This window comes from Dipodomys spectabilis, unplaced genomic scaffold, assembly GCF_019054845.1.
Source record: "Dipodomys spectabilis isolate Male_0828 unplaced genomic scaffold, ASM1905484v1 ptg000544l, whole genome shotgun sequence".
Lineage (NCBI taxonomy): Eukaryota > Metazoa > Chordata > Mammalia > Rodentia > Heteromyidae > Dipodomys > Dipodomys spectabilis.
In genome coordinates this window covers 544,099-565,587 of record NW_024871221.1, presented here as the reverse complement: position 1 = coordinate 565,587, position 21,489 = coordinate 544,099, and the positions used below count along the sequence as shown (strand labels likewise).

General features: G+C 60.3%; 1 protein-coding gene across 2 annotated transcripts in view; it reads left to right on the top strand.

The window, feature by feature from the left end:
* Window positions 1-19,596, top strand: part of Ano1 (anoctamin 1) — an 83,203-nt gene extending 63,607 nt beyond the window's left edge. For both annotated transcript variants that reach the window (XM_042670383.1, XM_042670382.1), the window contains 10 exons: window positions 802-1,003; window positions 1,123-1,234; window positions 1,976-2,033; window positions 3,652-3,752; window positions 4,821-4,969; window positions 8,951-9,103; window positions 11,735-11,787; window positions 13,354-13,538; window positions 17,165-17,270; window positions 17,929-19,596. In XM_042670383.1, the coding sequence (XP_042526317.1) occupies window positions 802-1,003; window positions 1,123-1,234; window positions 1,976-2,033; window positions 3,652-3,752; window positions 4,821-4,969; window positions 8,951-9,103; window positions 11,735-11,787; window positions 13,354-13,538; window positions 17,165-17,270; window positions 17,929-18,177 (1,368 nt within the window). In that variant the 3' untranslated portion in view covers window positions 18,178-19,596. The remainder of the gene's footprint in view (window positions 1-801; window positions 1,004-1,122; window positions 1,235-1,975; window positions 2,034-3,651; window positions 3,753-4,820; window positions 4,970-8,950; window positions 9,104-11,734; window positions 11,788-13,353; window positions 13,539-17,164; window positions 17,271-17,928) is intronic.
* Window positions 19,597-21,489: the final 1,893 nt, after the last annotated feature.

The following is a 21,489-nucleotide window of genomic DNA, read 5'->3' as shown; positions in this document are numbered from 1 at the left end:
GTGTGTGTATGTCAGGGCCTAACCTCTGTCCCTTAACTTTTTGTCTGAAGGCTGGAGCAATAGCTCCTCCACTTCTGGCTTTTTTGATGGTTAATTGGAAATAAGAGTCTCACAGACGTTCCTGCCCAGGCTGCCTGCAAACCTCGGTCCTCAGCTCTCAGCCTCCTGAGCAGCTAGGATGACGGGCGGGAGCCACTGGTGCCACGTTCCTTTGGTCTTGTTGATGTAGTTATTTCATGGGAAAAGCATCCTGGACAGACAGACAGACAGACGGATGAAGTAGGCAGAGCAAATCTGCCCAATAGCTCCCCGCTGTCTCTCAGGGAGCCAGGAAGCACCAGCCTGAGATCTAGGGAGAATTCTGGCCTGCGTTGGTTTGCCAGGCCTCAGGCTGGCTCTCATGGAGAAGCCAGAAGGCTCCTGGTGAGTCCTGGGCAGGCAGGAGAGGGGCCTGACCGTGTCCCCAGTCTGTAGTGCAGCCCACACCTCCCTCAGCACTGCGATGCCTGCCCTCCTCGGGGTGAGGGCCTGGCCTAGCTCCAACACCCCACATTAGAGATCTCTCCCGCAACCAGCCTGCCCTGGGGCACCCCGGACGGCGCTGGGGTGTGGGCACACGGGGTCCCAGGAAGAAGGCAGATGAGAACCCACCCACCCCCTACCCCAAAGCAGAGTGGGGCCGGGCGGACCCAGGAAGTCAGTCCTGGTTCTGACAGGAGGTCTGGCTAGAGGAGCTGGTGGAGGGTAGGGGTGCCGCCCCTGTGCCCCCCTCCCCCAAGCCTGTCCCCTCTCCCCATGCAGATCGCCGTGACGTTCGCCATTGTGCTGGGGGTCATCATCTACAGGATCTCCACGGCCGCTGCTTTGGCCATGAACTCTTCCCCGTCCGTGCGGTCCAACATCCGGGTCACCGTCACGGCCACCGCCGTCATCATCAACCTGGTGGTGATCATCCTGCTGGACGAGGTGTACGGCTGCATAGCCCGCTGGCTCACCAAGATCGGTGAGTGCCCGTGCCGGGGCCAAGGTGCTGCCCGGGGCTCATTCCCAACCGGCCACAAGCTGGGGTGTGGGGCGCCCCATGGTGTTCATGGCTGCAGCCCAGCCCCTTTTCTCCCCCAGAGGTCCCCAAGACAGAGAAGAGCTTCGAGGACAGGCTGATCTTCAAGGCCTTCCTGCTGAAGTTTGTGAACTCCTACACCCCCATCTTCTACGTGGCATTCTTCAAAGGCCGGTAGGGACACCGCAGCCTGGCCTGCTGCTCCTCCACACACCTCCCCATTTTTCCCCCCACCCCCACTATCCCCCACCTCTGGCCATGCCTTGCCCTGCCCTGCCTGTCCTCATATGCGGAAGGCCACAGAGTCTGTGTTGGGGTGGGCAGCAGGCTCCTGCCGTGTGGGGTTCAGGGAGAGCCTGGTTCTGGCAGAAGCAGCAGAACAGCAGAGACAGTCCCCCCCCCCCAGGCAAGACAGACCCCAGACAGCAGGGCCTCCAAACAGGGGAGGCCCTCAGCAGTACAGACTCCAGAGAAGACAGGGAACCCCAGATGTGAGGAGCCAGGTAGCAGAGAGCCCCGGCCACACAGACCCCAGGTGGAGGAGAGCCTCGGCCACACAGACCCCAGGTAGAGGAGAGCCCCGGCCACACAGACCCCAGGTGGAGGAGAGCCCCAGCCACACAGACCCCAGGTAGAGGAGAGCCCCGGCCACACGGACCCCAGGTGGAGGAGAGCCTCGGCCACACAGACCCCAGGTGGCGGCCCCAGTAATGCAGAGCCCAGGCAGCGGGCCCAGCAGGAGGCAAGGCCAAACTGGGCTGCAGGCAAGCCAGGGAGATCTGTCCCTGAACAGGACACAGCTGGAGGAAAGGCCGCCGATGCTTCCAGAAGGCTCAAGCTTAGGGCAACCCCCTCTTGTACAGTCCCCTTGGGTGAGTGTGAAGTGTCCTTAACGAAACACCATAATCCTTCCAGATTTGTCGGACGCCCGGGGGACTACGTGTACATTTTCCGCTCTTTCCGGATGGAGGAGGTAATGGAAACCCGTATGGGCCTCCTGCCCTGGGCTCTGCCTCCCAGCGTGTCTGCTTTGCGCGCGCACACCCATGTGTTCGCACGTGTGTAGCTTGGCCTTCTGTCTCGACAGGCGTCATCTGCTTTTATCCGCCTTGCTGGGTGCTGGTCTTAGTGTCCCCATCACGGTACTGTCGAAGCCTAGCCTGTTCCCAGCGGCAGAGATGACAGCTGCTTTCCTTTCTTTTTTTGTTTAGGCTGAGTATTTCTGTGGTTAAAATGAGTCGAGGAAGGCAACCAGAGCTGAGCCACTCTTTCTTTTGATTCCATTGCAATGTCTGTCTCTGGCCTCAGACAAGCAGGGCACCCTTGGCTTCTGCCCGTGATTCTGGCCGCAGCACCTCCCGTTGCTGACTCGCGCCGGGGCTTGTTTCACTGTATTTGTCCCGCAACCAGTGGCTCCACCAGCCCAGCCGGGCATCCTCATTCCAGGCCCCGGGTCCCCAGCCCTTGTTTCCAGCTCACAGAACAACTCCCCTCATCAGGAAAGACTGGGCGGGTCTCCTCGCGAGAGCACTGTGGCCAGGTTCAGAGGGCTGGGTGGGTTTCAGGTCCAGGGAGATCTGGCTCTGGAGCACAGCCTGGAAGTTCAGCCGGCTGAACGCAAGTCCGGGCACCCCAGCCTTCTCCCCTGTGCTGGGGCCTTGCGAAAGACCTACAGAGTACCTTGGCTGTCATCCTTTTCCTCCCCCCTGTGGCGCCTTGCCACACTCGTGATGCTCAGAGACCCTGGGGAAGTGTCTTTATAAAACAGAGCGGAGGTGTCATCTTTGTGATGACGTGATGCCTCTCCAAGACAGACATTTCGGAAACTCTGTAAAAAGTTCCTCCGCAACTCAGGCTGTGTGCCCGGGAACTCACCAGGCACCCTTTCCTTTGGGCAAGTTGAGCATCTCCCCCAACACGGCCGGCTGAGGGCGGCCTGGGCTGGATGGGGAGGCCGCTGCCGGGCCTCCGCAGCCATGCAGGGGACCCGTGTGGGCCTGGTGCCCTCGGCCCCAGGACAGGGAGGAGGCGCTGGGACCTGGCCTCGCTACTGCCCACCCCTCCACACCCTGCACCCCAATCTGAGCTTTGCTTCCAGGCACCCAGCCCACAGACCCGGGGGCTCCCAAAACCAGGGTTTGACATGAGGAAAATGTGCCTGCTCATTGTCTGGAGGCTGGAAGTGCAAGCTGAAGGTGTGCCAGGCCTTGCACACCTGTCTCACTGACCCTCCAGCCTTTGCCCTGGATCCTCTACCGCCCTGTTCAGTGCCCCAACCTCTGCCCTCTACTCTGTCTTCCTTCTGTGTTCTTTCCTCATAAAGACACTGCTCATTGGCTAGGGCCTGCCCTACTTCAGGACCTCCTCTTAGTTAACCCCATCTGCAAAGACCCCTTTTCCAGAAAAAGATCCCACCCACCCCCAGGTTCCAGGGAGTCAGGACACAAATCAGCCACAACTCTGGCTGGCTTGGCAGGGGGGGGGGGGGGCCAGCTCCATGCAAGGTGGGGCTTACACTAGGGGTGGGGCTGTCTCCTGTGGGCGGAGCCTACCCCTGTGGGCGGGGCTGATGCGCTCCGCTCCTCCCACAGTGCGCCCCTGGGGGCTGTCTGATGGAGCTCTGTATCCAGCTGAGCATCATCATGCTGGGCAAGCAGCTGATCCAGAACAACCTATTTGAGATCGGCATTCCGTGAGTGTGGCGCGGCTTCCACGGGGGCAGTGGGGAGCTGGGGTCTGGGGTCTCCGGTGGGCTTTTGTGGTGATCTCGGCCATTACTGATATCCAGCCCCACTAGAAACAGGGAGGGGGAGACAGCGCTGAGGAGCGATGGCGGGAAAGTTACCCCATTGTGACAAGAAGAGGAGGGAGGCTAGTGGCTCGTCCCCACGCCGCTGACAGCCCCTGCGCCCCTGTGCTGGCCCCCAGGTTTATGGGTACAGGCGGGGCAGCTGGCTCCCGGGAGACAGAACAAGATCAAATCGGTGCTCTCATGTCCCTGAGACGGGCCAGAGCACCCGTGGGCAGAGGGGCCGTTTGCCGCACTGTCTCTGTCTCCTGTGACACCGACACAGCCACGCCTTCCAGAGAAAGGGCACAAGCAGCCATGCTGTTGAAAAACGCAGTCTCACTGCTGAAAGCCGCTGGACTTGGGGCTGAAAGCAGAAAACTAGAAGGGTGTCTGGGTATGGCGGGTCACCCCTGTAATCCCAGCTACTGAGAAGGAAGAAAGTTTGAGGATTACAATAAGGACCAGCCTGAACAAAAATCTAGATCCAGAAGTGGGGCTGTGGCTCACGTGGTAGAGCACTAGCTTCAAACAAAAAAATGCTAGGGATAGAACCCAGGCCCTGAGTTCAAGCCCCACGACCAGCACAAAAATCTAGACTCCATCTCAAAGAACAAACCAGGTGTGTGGTTCACCTCTGTCCTTCCCGAGGTTTGGGAAGCGTAGACAGGAGGACAGGTATCTGAGGCTGGCTTGGTCAAAAATACAGGACTGTATCTGAAACGTGGCTGACGTGAGAGAGGGCTGAAGGCGTGGCTCACGCAGCAGAGCCCTGCCTGGCACACACAAGGCCCTGAGTTCAAACTCCAGTACTGTAGACAGAGAAGAGTGGAGAGGGAGGGAGGGAAGGGGAGAGAGAAAGAGGTGGGGTGGGGGCGGAGGAAGGAACTGGTCAATGTGGCCAGACCCCGGCCTGCCCTCGAGCCTGCTGACGTCCGTCCGTCCGTCCGTCCCTCCGTCCGTGTCTTCCAGGAAGATGAAGAAGTTCATCCGCTACCTGAAGCTGCGGCGGCGGAGGGCCCCCGACCACGAAGAGCACGTGAAGAAGCAACAGCAGCGCTATGAGGTAGACTACAACCTGGAGCCCTTCGCCGGCCTCACGCCCGAGTACATGGAAATGAGTGAGTGCAGGGCTGAGCCACCCGACCCACCCCGGTGCCCCTGGGGGCTGGTGCCCGCGGCCCTCCCTCGCGGCCCCCAAGCCACACCCCGGTGACGCCGGCCCATGACAGGCACTCCTTCCACCCCAGAGCCCTTAGGGAGGCCTGCCCTCAGCTCCCCGCTCCTCCCCCTGCCTGCCCTCAGCTCCCCGCTCCTCCCCCTGCCTGCCCTCAGCTCCCCGCTCCTCCCCCCTGCCTGCTCTGAACCCCCACTCCTCTCCCTGCCTGCCCTCAGCTCCCCACTCCTCCCCCTGCCTGCCCTCAGCTCCCCACTCCTCCCCCTGCCTGCCCTCAGCTCCCCACTCCTCCCCCTGCCTGCCCTCAGCTCCCCACTCCTCCCCCTGCCTGCCCTCAGCTCCCCACTCCTCCCCCCTGCCTGCCCTCAGCTCCCCACTCCTCCCCCTGCCTGCCCTCAGCTCCCCACTCCTCCCCCTGCCTGCCCTCAGCTCCCCACTCCTCCCCCCTGCCTGCCCTCAGCTCCCCACTCCTCCCCCTGCCTGCCCTCAGCTCCCCACTCCTCCCCCTGCCTGCTCTGAACCCCCACTCCTCCCCCTGCCTGCCCTCAGCTCCCCACTCCTCCCCCTGCCTGCTCTGAACCCCCACTCCTCCCCCTGCCTGCCCTCAGCTCCCCACTCCTCCCCCTGCCTGCTCTGAACCCCCACTCCTCCCCCTGCCTGCCCTCAGCTCCCCACTCCTCCCCCTGCCTGCCCTCAGCTCCCCACTCCTCCCCCCTGCCTGCCCTCAGCTCCCCACTCCTCTCCCTGCCTGCCCTCAGCTCCCCACTCCTCCCCCCTGCCTGCCCTCAGCTCCCCACTCCTCCCCCCGCCTGCCCTCAGCTCCCCACTCCTCCCCCTGCCTGCTCTGAACCCCCACTCCTCCCCCTGCCTGCTCTGAACCCCCACTCCTCCCCCTGCCTGCCCTCAGCTCCCCACTCCTCCCCCTGCCTGCCCTCAGCTCCCCACTCCTCCCCCCTGCCTGCCCTCAGCTCCCCACTCCTCCCCCCTGCCTGCCCTGAGGCACTCGAGGTACTCCTCTCCCCAGAGTGAGCAGAAAGACCCAGTAGAGACCTTAAGGTTGAGCCTTGCCACCTGCAATCCTGTATGTGGACACCATGCTGAGATTGTGTATGGCCCTGTGGCGGGACATGGGGAAAGGCCAGGGGTGGCCTGCCCAGCTCCTGGAGTATGCTGGCCCTGTCCCCTCTACTCTGGCCTCAGTGGACTCCTGACACTGGCTCAGGCCAGCCACTGGGCCTTTGCACGAGCTGTGCCCTGCTAGCACACTCCTCCTCAAGTACAAGCAGGCCAGCCTGCCCTCCCCCTCCCAGCTCTGCACCCAGTACGGGCCCAAGTAAACAGCAGGTGCTCAGTACATGCTCCGTGAATGGAGGAGCAGACACAGAAGGCTCTCAGAGTGCCATTCCCTCTGGACACTATGGAGGGTTTGGAAAACACTTTCCAGAGCACATACTGTAACTCAAACCTGTCATCCCAGCTCCTTGGGTCACAGTGTAAGACTGGCCCAGGAAACAGCGCAAGACCCCAAAGTAAAAGCAGAAGTTGCTGAAACCGGTGGCTCATGCCTGTCATCCTAGCTACTCGGGAGGCTGAGAGCTGAGGATTGTGGTTTGAAGCTGGTCTGGACTAAGAGTCCATGAGACTCTTATCTCCCGTGAACCACCAAAAGCTGGCAGGAGAGCTGGGCCCACATGGTAGAATGCCAGTTTTGAGCAACACAGTTAAGAGAGCACTGAGGACCTGTGTTCGAGTTCCAGGACCAACATACACGCACGCACGCGCGCTCGCACACACGCACTCACACACGCACACACACACGCACACTGCTGGTCTTGGGCCCAGCCTGACCCTCCAGGGGTCAGCATTTTTCTCAAGCCTGAAATGAGGCGGCCGGCCAAGCATGCCATGACTGCAATGGCTCTGTCCCTGTCAGGAGCCTCAGCTGCAGGGCGCCGGCGGAGCCACACTGCTCCCTGCACCGCGCACACATGCTTTCCTGCGTGCTTTCCTGCGTGCTGGCGAGCGCCTCCCGCCCAGCCCTCCCGGCCCAGGTTGCTGGGGGTTGGAATACGGTGGCCGTGCTCTTGCCCTTGGAAGAGAAACCACGCTGGGCCAAGACAGGCAGGCAAGCTGCAGAGGCTCAGCCTGGGGCAGCGCCCGTCAGGGTCCGGGCCCTGGGCTGCCTGGCCTGCGCCCCTCTGCGGGGACCCGGAGGACCAGGAAGCAGATGGAGGCCGTCTGGGATGGGACTGGAAATCAGACCTCCACGTTCTGTCTTTCCCTGGTGGAGGTCTGGTCCCAGACTAGGTTGCTTCTGCCCACACGCATGGAAGCACCCAGCCCCGCCCTCAGGGCCCACTGTGCTACCTGGCATCTCCGCCACCCTAGTGGGCACCTTTGCCTCCCGAGGAGGCCTGTACCAGTGTGCCAGGCAGGGCGCCGGATGTGGACAGACAGAAAGGCCCAGGGTCCCTCCCTCTGTGTCCCAAGCCCCCCCCCCCACACACAGGCCCCCGCCTCCCCTCCACCCTCCTCACCCACTTAGTGCCCAACAAGCCAGCGCTGTCGATCAGAAGTGAGAGCCCCCCCATCCAGCAGTGACCTGCCCCAACCCCGCAGCCCTGGGAACTCTCCCACCCTGCCCAGGTCAGACAGCCCGGGGACAGGGCTCCCACAGTGCCCTGCCCCTCCCCCTGGGGCTCACAAAGGCCCCACTCAGCCGGCAGGGCACAGGGGGACACCACTGGCTTCCTTATTTACCAACTGGCAAGAGCACCCAGAACGGCTCCTCCAGGGACCTTTTCCCGACCTCCTCAGAGCCCAGCCCAGGCCTGGTGTGGCATCCGGGGCCAACGAAGCCCCAGAGCCAGCCAGGCAGGACAACCAACAGATTGAGGCCCAGAGGCCATCCTGAAGAGTAGTGGCCTGTGACCCCCTCCCCCCCACACCAGGCCTCCAGGAGCAGTTTGGGCCTCCTACTGAGCGAGTCAGGCCTCTGTACAGAACAATGGAGCCCCAACTGAGCCCCTCACCAGCCCAGCATGGGGATGGGGTGCAGGCCAGGCTTGGAGCAGAACACTGCTCCCATGCCAGAAGCTTAAACCTAGGAGCCGGACACCAGCAGCTCACGCCTGCCATCCTAGCTACTTAGGAGGCTGAGATCTGAGGATTGCAGTTTGAAGCCAGCCTGGGCAGGAAAGTCTGTAACACTTATCTCCACTTAACCACCAAAAAGCTGGAAGTAGAGCTGTGGCTCAACTGGTAGAGTGTTAGCCTTGAAGGAAAAAGCTGAGGAACAATGCCTAGGCCCTGAGTTCAAGCCCTGCTCCCAACACACACACACACACACACACACACACACACACACACACATGCACGCACGCACGCACACATGCACGCAAGATTAGAAGTAGTGGAAATGAGCTGCCATGACATAAGGTCCATGCGCTGAGATTCTGTCTTGTGTTCTGTTCTGGTGTGGAGGTCGCCCAGAGCCATGGTGATTCTGTCCCCAGAGCCCTTCTTGGGCACTGGGTCCGTGCAGGTGGACCGACCCCAGTGGAGAGCCAGCCAGCCCAGAGCTTGAGTTGTTGGGCGGGCGGGCACGGGCAGCAATGCCTGCGTGGCAGCTGAGGCCCCGGCTCTCCCCCCCTCCCCTCCTTCCCCCCCTCCCTCTCCCCCCCTCCCCTCCCTCTCCCCCCCTCCCCTCCCTCCCCCCCTCCCTCCCCCCCTCCCCTCTCTCCCCCCTCCCTCTCCCCATCCCCTCCCTCCCCCCTCCCCTCCTTCCCCCCCTCCCTCTCCCCCCTCCCCTCCTTCCCCCCTCCCCTCTCTCCCCCCTCCCCTCTCTCCCCCCCCTCCCCTCTCTCCCCCCTTCCCCTCCTTCCCCCCTCCCTCTCCCCCCTCCCCTCCCTCCCCTCCCCCGCAGTCATCCAGTTCGGCTTCGTCACGCTGTTCGTGGCGTCCTTTCCGCTGGCCCCCCTGTTTGCACTACTGAACAACATCATCGAGATTCGCTTGGACGCCAAGAAGTTTGTCACTGAGCTGCGGAGGCCGGTGGCCGTCAGAGCCAAGGACATCGGTGAGTGGGCCCGGGGCCAGGCCGGGGAGGACGGCTTGGGACGGGGGCTGCGCTGCTCATGTGAAGGCCAGCAATGCTAGCTACTCAGGAGGCCGAGAGCTGAGGATCGCGCTTCAAAGTCGGCTCAGGTAGGAAGGTCCAGGAGACTCTTATCCCCAGTGAACCACCAGAAAGCTGAAAGTGGAGCTGTGGCTCAAGTGGTAGAGGAAACGCTAAGGGACAGCGCCCAGGTCCTGAATTCAAGCCCCAGGATGGCCCTAAGTAATAGAGGCGTCAGAGGCAGAGCACTGCTCCCCGAGGCGGCGAGCGCGTGTCAGCAGAAGCACTCACGCACATGGTGTCGTCCAGGATCCCAGGGTGCCTGGGTGGGCAGGGTGGCAGACCCCTCCCGAGCCTCCGCCAGAGCCAGCAGGGGCGGCCTTCGCCCACTGTGGGAGGTCCTTCTAGGGGCATCTCTAGCCCTGGGCATTGGGGGTTCCCCATGGGCACCCTCGGATCCCACCATCTGAGCTCGCTGCCCCAGTTGGCAGCCCCCTGGCCGGGGGTGGTGTTCCCCGCCCCCAGTGGTGAGCAGACCCCCAGCACTCGGCTTCTCTCCACGTCCCGGCTCTTCAGACCGTGCCCGGCCGAATGCCGCGTCCGATTCTAACACCGCCACAGAGCGGCCATGGTGTCCGTTTGCTCCCACAGCCTCACCTTTGAGCTTTGAGGCCTGGAGAGAGACCCTCAGCTTTGAGGGGGGTGCCCAGAGGTGGGGTGCTGTGGGAGGAAGAAGGCCCGAACAACTCAGGCCATGGGTACCGCAGGAACGCCTGTGATCTTGTCTCCAAACTGAAAACATAGTAAAACCTCATAGCTAGCGGATCCCTAAGTCCCTGGGCGGGGCCTCCCCAGGCACAGGCTCCGCCCACTCATAGTCATGTGAGCCATCAGCCACACCCCTAAATGGCCAGGAGGACTTGGGGCACCAGGCAGGGCTGGACCCTGCAGAAGGCACCAAAAGCATGTGCTGTTGACGCTCATCGGGCGAGGGTCGGGAGGCCGGGGGCGCCCGTCCCCTGGGATGGATCTTACACAAGCAGAATCTTCCAGACAATTGTCACTTTGCTCTTAAGCATGGAAAAGGCCATTCTTGCTGGACACCTGGTAGTTCACCCCTGGAATCTTTGCTACTCGGAGGCAGTTCAAGGCCAGCCTGGGCAGAAAAAAAAAATCACAAGACTCCTCAGTGAAGAGCTGGGCGTGCCTCTCGCCCTGATTTCCAGAGGTGGATCATGTCTGGGCACATGCCTGTCGAGAAGACCCCACCTCAAAAAGACAAGCAAAACCCAGACTGGAGGCGTGGCTCAGCTGTAAGAGCGCCTGCTTAGTAAACTCAAGGCTCTGAATTCAAAACCTCAGTACTGCAAACACACACACACACACACACACACACACACATACGTATGTATATGATGCTTAGCTGATGGACCAGATAGAAAGTGGACCCTGGGCTAGATCAGAGCCTCAGAAGCCAAACACCGTGCCCCACCCCGGGATCACATAGACACCCGCACCCTGAAGACCACCTCGGGAGCTGTGTGGAACTTGAGCTTTTCCTGAGCGTTTTCACCCTGGGATTCTCAGAGGGGCCTCAAGAGGAGGCCAGGTGGGTCTTCAGCCCCTGTCCCAGACAGGGAGTCTGCAGCTAGGTAGAACCCAAGGCAGAGACCAGAGACAGGGGCCGTGGGCTTTCCCCAGGGATGTTGAACCTGAGGCCACGGGCGCCAGGCCAGGGACCCCGCGGCTCTTTCCCCTGGCCCCGCCCCCCCCATCCCCCCCCCCCACTCCCCTGGCCCTGCACGCAGGGCTGGCATGGCAGGTGTGTGCTCGCCACGGCTCCACGGGTGTTCTGCAGCTGACCAGCGCCACCTGGTGGCCTCTGAACTCTTGGAGACCCTGGGCCTTCTGGGGGACAGCCAACTCAGGGGCCCCCTCCTGTTGTTCCCAGTCTTAGGGATGGGCTGCTGGCTTCCTGCTTCCTGCCTGCCTGCTCTGCCGTCTTTCACACACATGTTTATGGATTCCGGGGCTGTAACCTTTTGCTCAATGGGCTTTTGTGTTCCTCCTCTGATCCGTGCAGGGCCTCGGGGCCAGCGTCCTGGAGACACAGCACCTCTATGACCTGCAGCCCGTGGGCTGTGGCTGGCCCGGAAGTGCAGGTGCCCTGAGCTCTATGCCACATGGTGGAGGGGCGGGGCAGCCCATCCCTGCGGGGCCGCATCTATATGTGATGACCTGGCCCAGGGCGCCAGCCTGGGGGAGCGTGGCTTCGCAGCCTCTCAGAGCCTCCGCCGTGCACCCCTGGGCTGTGGGTGGATGCGTGGCGGCCCCTCGCCAAGCCCCCAGCTCTGATCCTAAGCACTTCTTAGAAACGGATGGTGTTTCTATCTTTTGATTTTTGTGCCAGTACTAGGACTTGATCTCAGGGCCTGGGCGCTGTCCCTTAGCTTTTTCACTCAAGGCTGGTGCCCTACCATTTGAGCCACAGCTCCAAGTCCAGCCTTTTGCTGGTTAATTGGAGATGAGAGTCCCATGGACTTGGCGGCAGGGTGCCGGGCTGAGGGCTCTGGTGTGTGCTTCCCCCTCCAGGCATCTGGTACAACATTCTCAGTGGGATCGGGAAGCTCGCTGTCATCATCAATGTAAGTGACCGGGACCTCGGCCTGGGCGGTGGGCGTCCAGCTTGGACAGCGGAGAGTCCAGGACCCTCCTTGGGACAGGGCGGGGGGGGGGGGAACCTGCGAGGTAGCCTGTTCCCCAATCCAGGTCTTTGCAGCCCTGGTGGCAGGGCATCACCCTTTAAAATGTCCCTCGGCCGGGGGCGGGGGAGGGGGACTTGGTCCTGGGCCTGCAGCTTCCGGCCAGCTCTGTCTCCGCCCTGCCCACCTGCACCTCGGTGCCCTCTCTGCCCAGAGTCCTCAGAACACCACAGACAACAGACAGGGGAACCAGGCACGGGTGGCTCACGCCTGTCATCCCAGCCACACGGGAGGCTGAGAGCTGAGGATCATGGATCAGAAAAAGCCTGTGCCGGTCTTAGCTGCAGAAGGGGAGCCATGACTCAAGGGGCAAAGCACTAGCCTTGAGTGGAAGAGCTAGCGGACAGCACCCAGCTCCTACATCGAAGCGCAGTACTGGCACACGAGAGAGAGAGAGGGAGGGAGGGAGAGAGGAGATAGAGGGAGGGAGAGAAAACACCAAAGAAAGAGACAAATGGGAGGAGGAAGAGACAGACAGCACCCTCCTTGTCAGTCTGTCTTCCTTACATTTTTACAATGCAGCCTGCTCTCTCAAGACACTTTAGGAACTGAGGCCTGAGGCCCTCTGCCCCCTCCCCCTCCCCCAGCGCTGTGGGGGCCAGCCCGCGGCCCTGTCCCCCGCATGCCGGCCCGCAGCTCAGCGCTGCCCCTGCGGCCCCTGACCGCCACACGCCTTCCTGACTCGGTGCTAGGGCACCAGCCCGGCCTCCTCCAGAGCAATACCAAGTCCGGGGCTCACCAGACCTTGGGGGCCTCGGCCCCCATCTCCTCCACCTGAGCAGGCCTGAGCCCCCAGGCAGGCACCACACGCACCGCGGGTGGGGGCAGCTCCCCAAGGTGGACGTTCTCAGGCCTGGGGTTCCCCCTCCCAGCAAGGCCCCGCAGGGTGATGCTCGGAGGGGCCTCAGAACCACCGGACACGGCCCTTCCCTCCTGCCGGCCCCCGCCCCAGCCCCACTGAGGCTTTGAGGCCGCTGCTGAGGGCGCATGCGCGGGCAGCCGGGCCGTGGTGACTGGGGCCGGGACGCCAGGGCGGCCATGCAGCGCAGGCTGTGCCAGGGCCTTCACCCACGGCGGCTGGCACGCAGCCCCTCCCCACCTGCTCCCTGCCGCCCTGAAAGGGCCCCTGGGCACCACCCACTTCCCCAGTGGAAGCTGTCAGGCTGTAGGTTCCTGTCCCCTTCCCCCCACACACACACAGCAGGCTGGTGCTAGAATGAGGTAGGCAGGCAAGAACTGGACAGCTCTGGCTACTTTCCTGCTCTAATGCACGGCCTGTTCACACAGAGAGGCTAGGCGCTCAGTCCCAGGCCACACAGCTATCAGCATAGCCAGCCCTGGCCTACCCCACCCTGCTGTTCCCTGCTCCCTCGGGGCTGGGGAGGGGCCGGGGGGCTGCGTGCCCCTCACTCAATCACGGGACAGTCTGAGCCCATCCTTCCCCGCCAGGCCTTCGTGATCTCCTTCACGTCCGACTTCATCCCACGCCTGGTGTACCTCTACATGTACAGCCAGAACGGGACCATGCACGGCTTCGTCAACCACACCCTCTCCTCCTTCAACGTCAGCGACTTCCAGAACGGGACGGCGCCCAACGACCCCCTGGACCTGGGCTACGAGGTGCAGATCTGCAGGTGCGCTCCCGCTTCATTCTTGCAAGAGGCCACTGGGGGGGTGGGGGGACTTCTGGGGAAGCCGGGGTTTGAGCCATGGATGTGGGCAGGACAGCTCAAAGTATCAAGCTGGCCACGGCGGCTCGCACCTGTTGCTACTTGGGAGGCAGATTGGAAGGATTATGATTTGAGGCTGGTCAAGAAAAAGCTTGGGAGGGCTGGGAAGGTGGCTCAGTGGTAGAGCGCTTGCCTTGCATGCCTGAGGCCCTGGGTTCGATTCCTCAGCGCCACATAAACAAAAAGAAAAAAGCCGGAAGTGGCGCTGTGACTCGTGGTAGAGCGCTAGCCTTGAGCTAAAGAGCTGAGGGACAGCGCCCAGGCCCAGAGTTCAGGCCCCACGACCAGACCCCCCCCCCAAAAAAAAAAAAGAAAGAAAAAGCTTGCGAGACCAGGCCTCGACCAATAAGATGCTGACCAGAGTGGTACATGTGTGTTATCCCAGCTACAAACGCACTGCTAGAAAAGAGAGGAGGAGAGGGGAGAGGGGGAGAGAGAGGAGGGAAGGAGGAAGGAAGGAAGGAAGGAAGTCAAGAAGGAAGGAAGTCGGTTGTTGGATGTGTTAGTGAAGGTAGGATTGTTTGAGGCCAGCCTGGACTACATAATAGCAAGACCCTACCTCAAAAAAAAAAAATCTAGCCGGGTGCCAGTGGCTCACGCCTGTAATCCTAGCTACTCAGGAGGCTGAGATCTGAGGATTGCAGTTCAAAGCCAGCCCGGGCAGGTCCGTGAGACTCTTATCTCCAATAAACCACTAAAAAACTGGAAGTGGCTGTGGCTCAAGCAGTAGAGCACTCACCTTGAACTAAAGAGCGCAGGGACAGTGCCCAAGCCCACAGTTGAAGCCCTATAACCAGAAAAAAAAAAAAAAAAAAAATCTATGAGCCGACGCTGGTGGCTCAGGCCTGTAATCCTAGCTACTCAGAAGGCTGAGATCTGAGGATCATAGTGCAAAGCCAGCCTCCGCAGGAAAGTCCATGAGACTCTTATCTCCAGTTAACCACCAGAAAACCAGAAGTAGCGCTGTGGCTCAAGCGGTAGAGCGCTCGCCTTGAGCTAAAGAGCGCAGGGACAGCGCCCAAGCCCTGAATTCAAGCCCTAGTACTGGCTCATGTGCGCGCGCGCGCGCGCGCACACACACACACACACACACACACACATACACACACACACACATACACACACACACACACACACAGGCCACGTGGCCACCCACCTCCACGGGTCCTGGCAGGGGCTGTGTTGGGCGCTGAGGGGGGAATGAGCCTCCCCTCCCCCGTCCTGGATCACCCCAGGGCCGCCCAGCCCCACACACACCTCGACCTAGCTCGGACTTCTGCGCCAACACCAGACTTGGCCCGGCCAGAGGAGGAGTGGCCAACTTGAGAAGTGGCTCTGGCTTTTCAGCAATTCCCTCCAGACTGAGAGGTGAGCCGGGCCTCCAGTCCAGGCGCTGGGCCACCTCCAGTCTCTATCCTGTGGAGAGAGACCCCAGGCCCAGCTTCCAGCCAGGCTTCCCGTTATGCCGCAGTTACCAGGAGCTCCTCAGCTCCCGCAGGATGGGGGGGTGCGTGGAATTGGCCTCACCTCCAGCCAGAGGCAGGACTGCGCTAGCTGCTGCTTATTCCTGAGCTCAAACAAGCGCTGTCCTGTTAACACGCCCCACCCCCATCTGGGCTGGTTCTGAGGCTGTCTGCTTCCTGGGAGAGAGGGAGGGCTGAACCATCAACGAGGAAAACACTTCACTTCTGAGAGAGAGCAGCACAGGTGGCGGAAGGCGGTGTCTGTGCTCAGCCACAAGTGGGTTTTCAGGGGTGCATAAGAGTTTGCCAAGTGCCAGCCCAAGAACATGCCCCAGCATTCTCAGGGAGCTGTCCGGGGATGGAGGAGGAGGGAGGGGGAGCAGGTGCATGTGTTCCCTGGGGTCCACGTGGCAGAGAGGACTGGGGCTGCCCGCTCCCCAGGAGAGCAGGTCGCACAAGCCTGTGTGGCTGCAGCTCTGGGGAAGGTTCGCACAGATCCTGTCTCAGACCTGGCAGTGCCGGCCTACGTAGGCTGGTAGAGACGCGTGCAGCTTCCTCCAAAGCAGAGCTGCCATGTGGCAGGCGGTGGCAGCCCCAGCTGCCCCTCCCCTCACCCTCCCCGCCCCCACAGGGGCTGGCACACAGCTGTTGCTCAATAAATGCTTCTAGCGTAAGTTGGGGAATGCCCAGGCCAGAGGCCAAGCTGGTGCTCAGAGACACACAGCAAGCTCGCAATTCACGTGGGCAGAACATCAGGCATGTGGATCCAGACCAGGACATTGCCTGCAGCACTGGCTTCGTCCTCATCTCTGTCTCCAGTTACCAGCCTGGACACTCTGCCCCCCCCCCCCAATGCGTGCAGCGCAGTGCAGCGCCGGCTGCTCACTCCAGTGTGCTCAAGCCCCACTGGGCAGGTGACCTGCACCAGACACGAGCGGCTGGGTGGGGGAAGGCGGGGGGTACAAGGGAGGCCTATGCGGAGGCAGGACCTCACCCTCTGCCAGCAGACCATGGCTGAGTCTGTTACAAGGAGGAAGGGGACAGAGCGCTGGAGGCTCACGCCTGCAGTCCCAGCTACTCAGGAGGCTGAGGTCACAGTTCGTCACCAGCTTGGGCAGAAAAGCCAGTCGTATCACCAATTACCCAGCAAAAAGCTGGAACCGAAGGTGTGGCTCAAGTAGTAGAGCACTAGCCTTGAGTGGAAGGAACTAAGGGACGGTGCCAAGGTCCTGGATTCAAGCTCCAATTCTGGCAAATGTACAAAAAAAAAGGAAGGGTCCAGGAGCCAGTGGCTCACGCCTATAATCCCAGCTACTTAGGAGGCTGAGATCTGAGGAGCACGGTTCAAAGCCAGCCCGGGCAGGAAAGTCCGAGAGACTCATCTCCAATTAACCACTAGAAAACCGGAAGTGGCACCGTGGCTCAATGAGCACTCAGGGTCAGTGCCCAGGCCCCAAAGCCCTAATACTGACAAAAAAAGAAAAGGTAGGACCATGGAAGGGGAGCAAAGTTCAGCCAGAGCCTGGGGGTCCATGAATACCGAGCGGGGCCCAGGCTGAAGTCTCAGCTACACGGGAGGCAGAGGTGGGAGAATTGTGGTCCTGGCGCAAACTCCAAATCCTATCTGAAAAAAATAACGCCCAAAGGCCTGGGGGTGTGGCTCAGGCCCAGTGCCATGCGCCGCAGGGCCTCAGGCAGAAGTGGGAAATGGGGGTCAGTGGGAGAGTGGCCTCCCCGGAGGAGGGCGTGTGCCCCAGGGGCCCTGGTCCCCCCACAGGCCGCCCCACACTGCGCCAGTCTCTGGGCACAGCAGGGTCCGCCCAGGAGGCCACGGTGGACAGGAAGCTCTGAGGAGTCCCGGCTTTCCAGCTTGGGACCCCATTTCAGCCTGGGCGCCCTCCCCCCACACACCTGCTGGGTTCAGGGGAGAGCCCTCAGGGGATGAAGTCTGCCCCGCCTTTCCCCCCTGGTCACTGCTGCCAAGTCCCTGGGCCCAGCAGGACCCCCCTTGGGGGGCCACCAGCCCAGACCAGGGCTCACCCTCAGCTCCCCACACCCCTACCCCAGGTACAAAGACTACCGGGAGCCGCCATGGTCCGAGCACAAGTATGACGTCTCCAAGGACTTCTGGGCCGTGCTGGCTGCTCGGCTGGCTTTCGTCATCGTCTTCCAGGTGTGTGGGGCAACCCTTGGGAGCTGCTCGGCAGGGCTGCGGGGCCCTGTGCCCCAAGGCCGGGGCTGCACCCCTGGGGTCTCCCGGAGGGCACCCCACCTGGCCCTGTGCCTGACCTGACCCAAGAGACCAGGGAAGAAGGCAAGAAAGGGGCTTTGGGCTGCTTTATTGGAGGCGCCTGAGGGAGGGCGGGAGCCCCTGCCCCTGCCGCCCCGCGTGGAGAACGGGGCCAGGTCCACACAGGCAGCCACCCCTCCCCCGTGACCCAGCCCATGGGGGGGGGGCCTAGGGAAGGGACACGGCTGAATTCTGTGGAGCAGCTGTGACCCAGGGGGTCCGAGGGAGGGAGCCCCTGAGAGCCATGGCTGCTGCAAGGCCCCCCCACCCCCGTGCCCCTCTCCTACCTCCCGGGACAGGAGGCCCCACAGGCTGGGGCAGAGTGCGGGGGCGGGGCTCCGCCGGGTGAGGAAGGCATACAGGAGGGGCGGGCACTCAGGAGCAGGCACACAGGTAGGTCGGGTGCGCACAGATAGGAACAGGCTCACAGGAGGGGATGGGTACAGGCAGGGACAGGTACACAGGTGAGTCAGGTATACAGGCTCACAGGTGTATCAGGTGTGGATCCCTCCCCCACTCTGTCCCCCGCCCTCCCTCGCAGAACCTGGTGATGTTCATGAGCGACTTTGTGGACTGGGTGATCCCGGACATCCCCAAGGACATCAGCCAGCAGATCCACAAGGAGAAGGTGCTGATGGTGGAGCTGTTCATGCGGGAGGAACAGGGCAAGCAGCAGCTGCTGGACACGTGGATGGAGAAGGATTGCCAGAAAGAGGCTTCCTGCAACAACCACATGCCCAAGGCCGGCCCCCGGGCGCCCGGCCCCGACTACTGCGGGGATGCGCTGTAGCTGCGGCCGAGGCCAGGCAGGGCCGCCGTGCGGCGGGGGGCGGCCGCACCTCTCTGGCCCGAGTGCCGCACCGGGCATGGCCCGAGGCCCCTGTGCGCTCTGCAAACACCACGACTATTCCCTGAGAGGACTCTTTTCTCTTTATTTTTTTTTCTTGTTTTTGCACAAAACCATTATGCAGGGAAATTTTTTTATCTTTAGTATCCAAGGTGAATGGAAAGGGCGGCTGTGCTGAGCGCCGCGGGGGAGATGAGGGGCCTCTTCCGCGGGAAGGGGGCCAAGACCCCAGAAACCCTCCTTGCTCTGATGCCTTAAGATAGACCCGAAGAAGCCCAGTGTGCAGACTCCACGACCGGGACTGGCAGGAACGGAGACGCCGAGACGGAGTGAACGGCGATGGTTATAAGGGTGATTTTTAAAAGTGAAGAGAATAAACAAGAAGGAAGAAAAGGTGATTAAAAGTCATTCACCTGCCCATAGGTAGGAAGAACAAACCAGACAGCTTTGAGTCGTCTGTCTCTTCCTTCCTAAGTCCAGAAGCCAAGCTGTCCCAGGTAGAAGATGACATGGAGCCTGTCCACGGGGAGGGCTTGAAATGATCCTTTTTTGTCTTGGAGAAGGAAGGGGGCCTTTGTCCTTGCTGAGCCAGTGCCTGGGTCCCTGGAAGGTCAGATCAGCTGACCTCAGATCAGCTGACCATCCCCCCTGTGGGAAAAGATGGGGTGACAGGAAGCAGAGGGGGAGGGGACCCCCTAGGTGGCCATCCCTAAAGGTTTAAGGGTTTCAGTAAGCCCCAGCACTTCTGTGGGTCTGTTGGAAGCTTTAACCTATTTATTGGTTGTTTAAAAACAAAATCAGTGGTGTGGTGGATTTGAGGATTTTTTTTTTCTTAGTTCAGGGTGGAAGGAATTTATTAGTCAACTAGATACCATTGACAGGAATTTCAGATACTGTTACTACCAAAGATTTTTCTTAATAAAGGCTTCTATTTTGCTAATGCTCTTCTATATTCTATGGATGCTCTTCTGTCTTCTTCTTCCTCACAGTTTCCTTAGGCACTTGGCATTTTTAACACTTGGTGAAACAACTCTCATCTGAGGTCTAGATTGGCAGAGGGGTGCTAAGCCATCCTCTGATTGGGAAGCTGTGTCTCCCTGGGGCCCGTGCTGGGGAGACAGCCCGGCGTGTGTCACGGTGACATGTGTCATGGTGTGTCATGGCTGCCATTCCTGGGCTTGCCCGCTGGGACCCAAGCCCTCAGCTGCCACACGGCTCTTCCCCTACTCAGATCCCACGGTTCCCTGCTCCCCCGCCTCCTGTACAGTCAGTCATTTCCGACAAAGTTTTGTATATAAATGTTGTATCAACAAGAGTAGGTGATTACCAAAAATCCTTTTATGAAGACCATTTTTTAAAAGAGAAAAGCAGAATGTACAACAACTCCACAGAAGACTGTGGCTCAACATTCATCTGAATAAATTTGAATACACAATGCTCTCTGCCCTTGACTTTTGTCCAGGAAAACTCAATAGCCTGTCCCCCCCAGTGCCGGGTCATGGGCGTGGTCTGCACTGTGTGCTGGGCGGTGACCAAGGCGGGAGAACCTGCCAGGCCCAGGGAGCGTCCTGGGCCTCATCTCCCCGAGTGTGTTCCTGCGTGTGCACGTGTATGTACATGCTTGTGTTGGCTCCTGCGTGTGCTATTTCTGTGCCTACTGTGTGAGTGGATGGCTGTGATTTCAAGTGTTAATGTATAAAACACATGTACATTTGCTTGTGTGTGCACACAGGCATGGGTACTCTGTGTTGGTATGTTGGTGTATGTGCTGTGTGTGCCTTTGTGTTTGCACGGCTTTGTGGATCTGCCTCTGCTGTGTGTGCACACGTGTGTATATGTGCTTGTATACAGTTGCATGTGCACACATAAAAGTGTCCGTGTGTGCGTGTGTGTGTGTGTGTGTGTGTGTGTGTGTGTGTGTGTGTGTGTGTGAGATGAGGGGTCGTCATCCTGCCTTCCCAGAAATCTCTTAACACAGCCTTCAAATCCAGGCCACTGACCTCATAACCCAGCAGACTAGAATTTCCCAAACCCTTTTGAGGAACAGCCTTGATTGGCAGTGTTTTCCTGTGGGTGAGGGGCCAGCAAGGCATCCGTCCCTCCAGCTGGTGACATGCTCCTACGTGGCTTCCAGGATGGCATCAAAGCTCACACCTGGCACAGGGAGATGCTAAAAGCCGGCAGCAGCTTCTGGCTCCCTCGAGTCTGGTGACCCCCAACCTTGCCCCCTAGAAAACGGCAGCTCTCAAAAGCAGTCGCCCAGTGATCCACAGTTAACTGCACAGTGCCAAAGCCAAACACTTCCTCAGACGGGTAGGGGCCATGGAGAATGCCTCGCCATCAACATTACAGAGGCCCCCTCCCAAGGGCCCCCAAAGCCCACAAATATGAGGTCTTCCTGGCCCTTGTATTAAGACATGTCCAGGACACAATCTCCTAAGCATGCTGTAGGGATGCAGCACTGCAGAGTGCTTGCTCAACTCCTGCTACTGAGGTACAATCAGGAGAGCAGGGCCAAGCCCTGTGGCTCACACCTGTAACCCTAGCCATCAGGGGGCACAGATCTAAACATCCTAGTCTGAAGCCAGCCCAGGCAGAAAAGTCCATGAGACTCATCTCCAGCTCACCAGCTCAAAGCCAGAGGTAGAGCTGTGACTCAAGTGGTAGAGCAACAGCCATGAGCAAAAAAAAAGTATAAAGCCCTGAGTTCAAACCCCACTACTGGCATACACACAATAGCAGGGAAGCCTGGCATTGGTGGCTTATGCCTGGTATTGTAGCTACTCAGGAGGGAGGATGGCATTTCTAAGCTGGCCTGGGCAGGAATGTCCATGAGACTCTTCTCTTCAAAAGAGTACAGAGAAAAAGCCAGAAGTGGCATTGTGGCTCAAGTGGTAGAGCACTAGCCTTGAGCACAACGAGGCTCAGGAACAGCAACAGCGCCCAGGCCCTGAGTTCAGGAAGAAAAAAAAAAAAAGCAGGTAACTGCTCACAACTCTGCTACACATCACATCACCAGCTCACCTGCAGGAGGGAGGGGCTGCTCTGGTGTCCCGACCCGCAGGACGTCAACGAGGGCAGTGAACCTAAGCGAGAAGGAATGAAGGGACAAGAGACATGAAGAAGGACAGCAAGACAAGGGTTCTGATCAAGCTGCCAATTTTTATTTTTCACACAAGGGTATTTATATGCTTGGACTTAGGGCGTGGTGCAAAGGTGGTCGTTAGTAGATTTAGGGCGGGGTGAAAAGGTGGT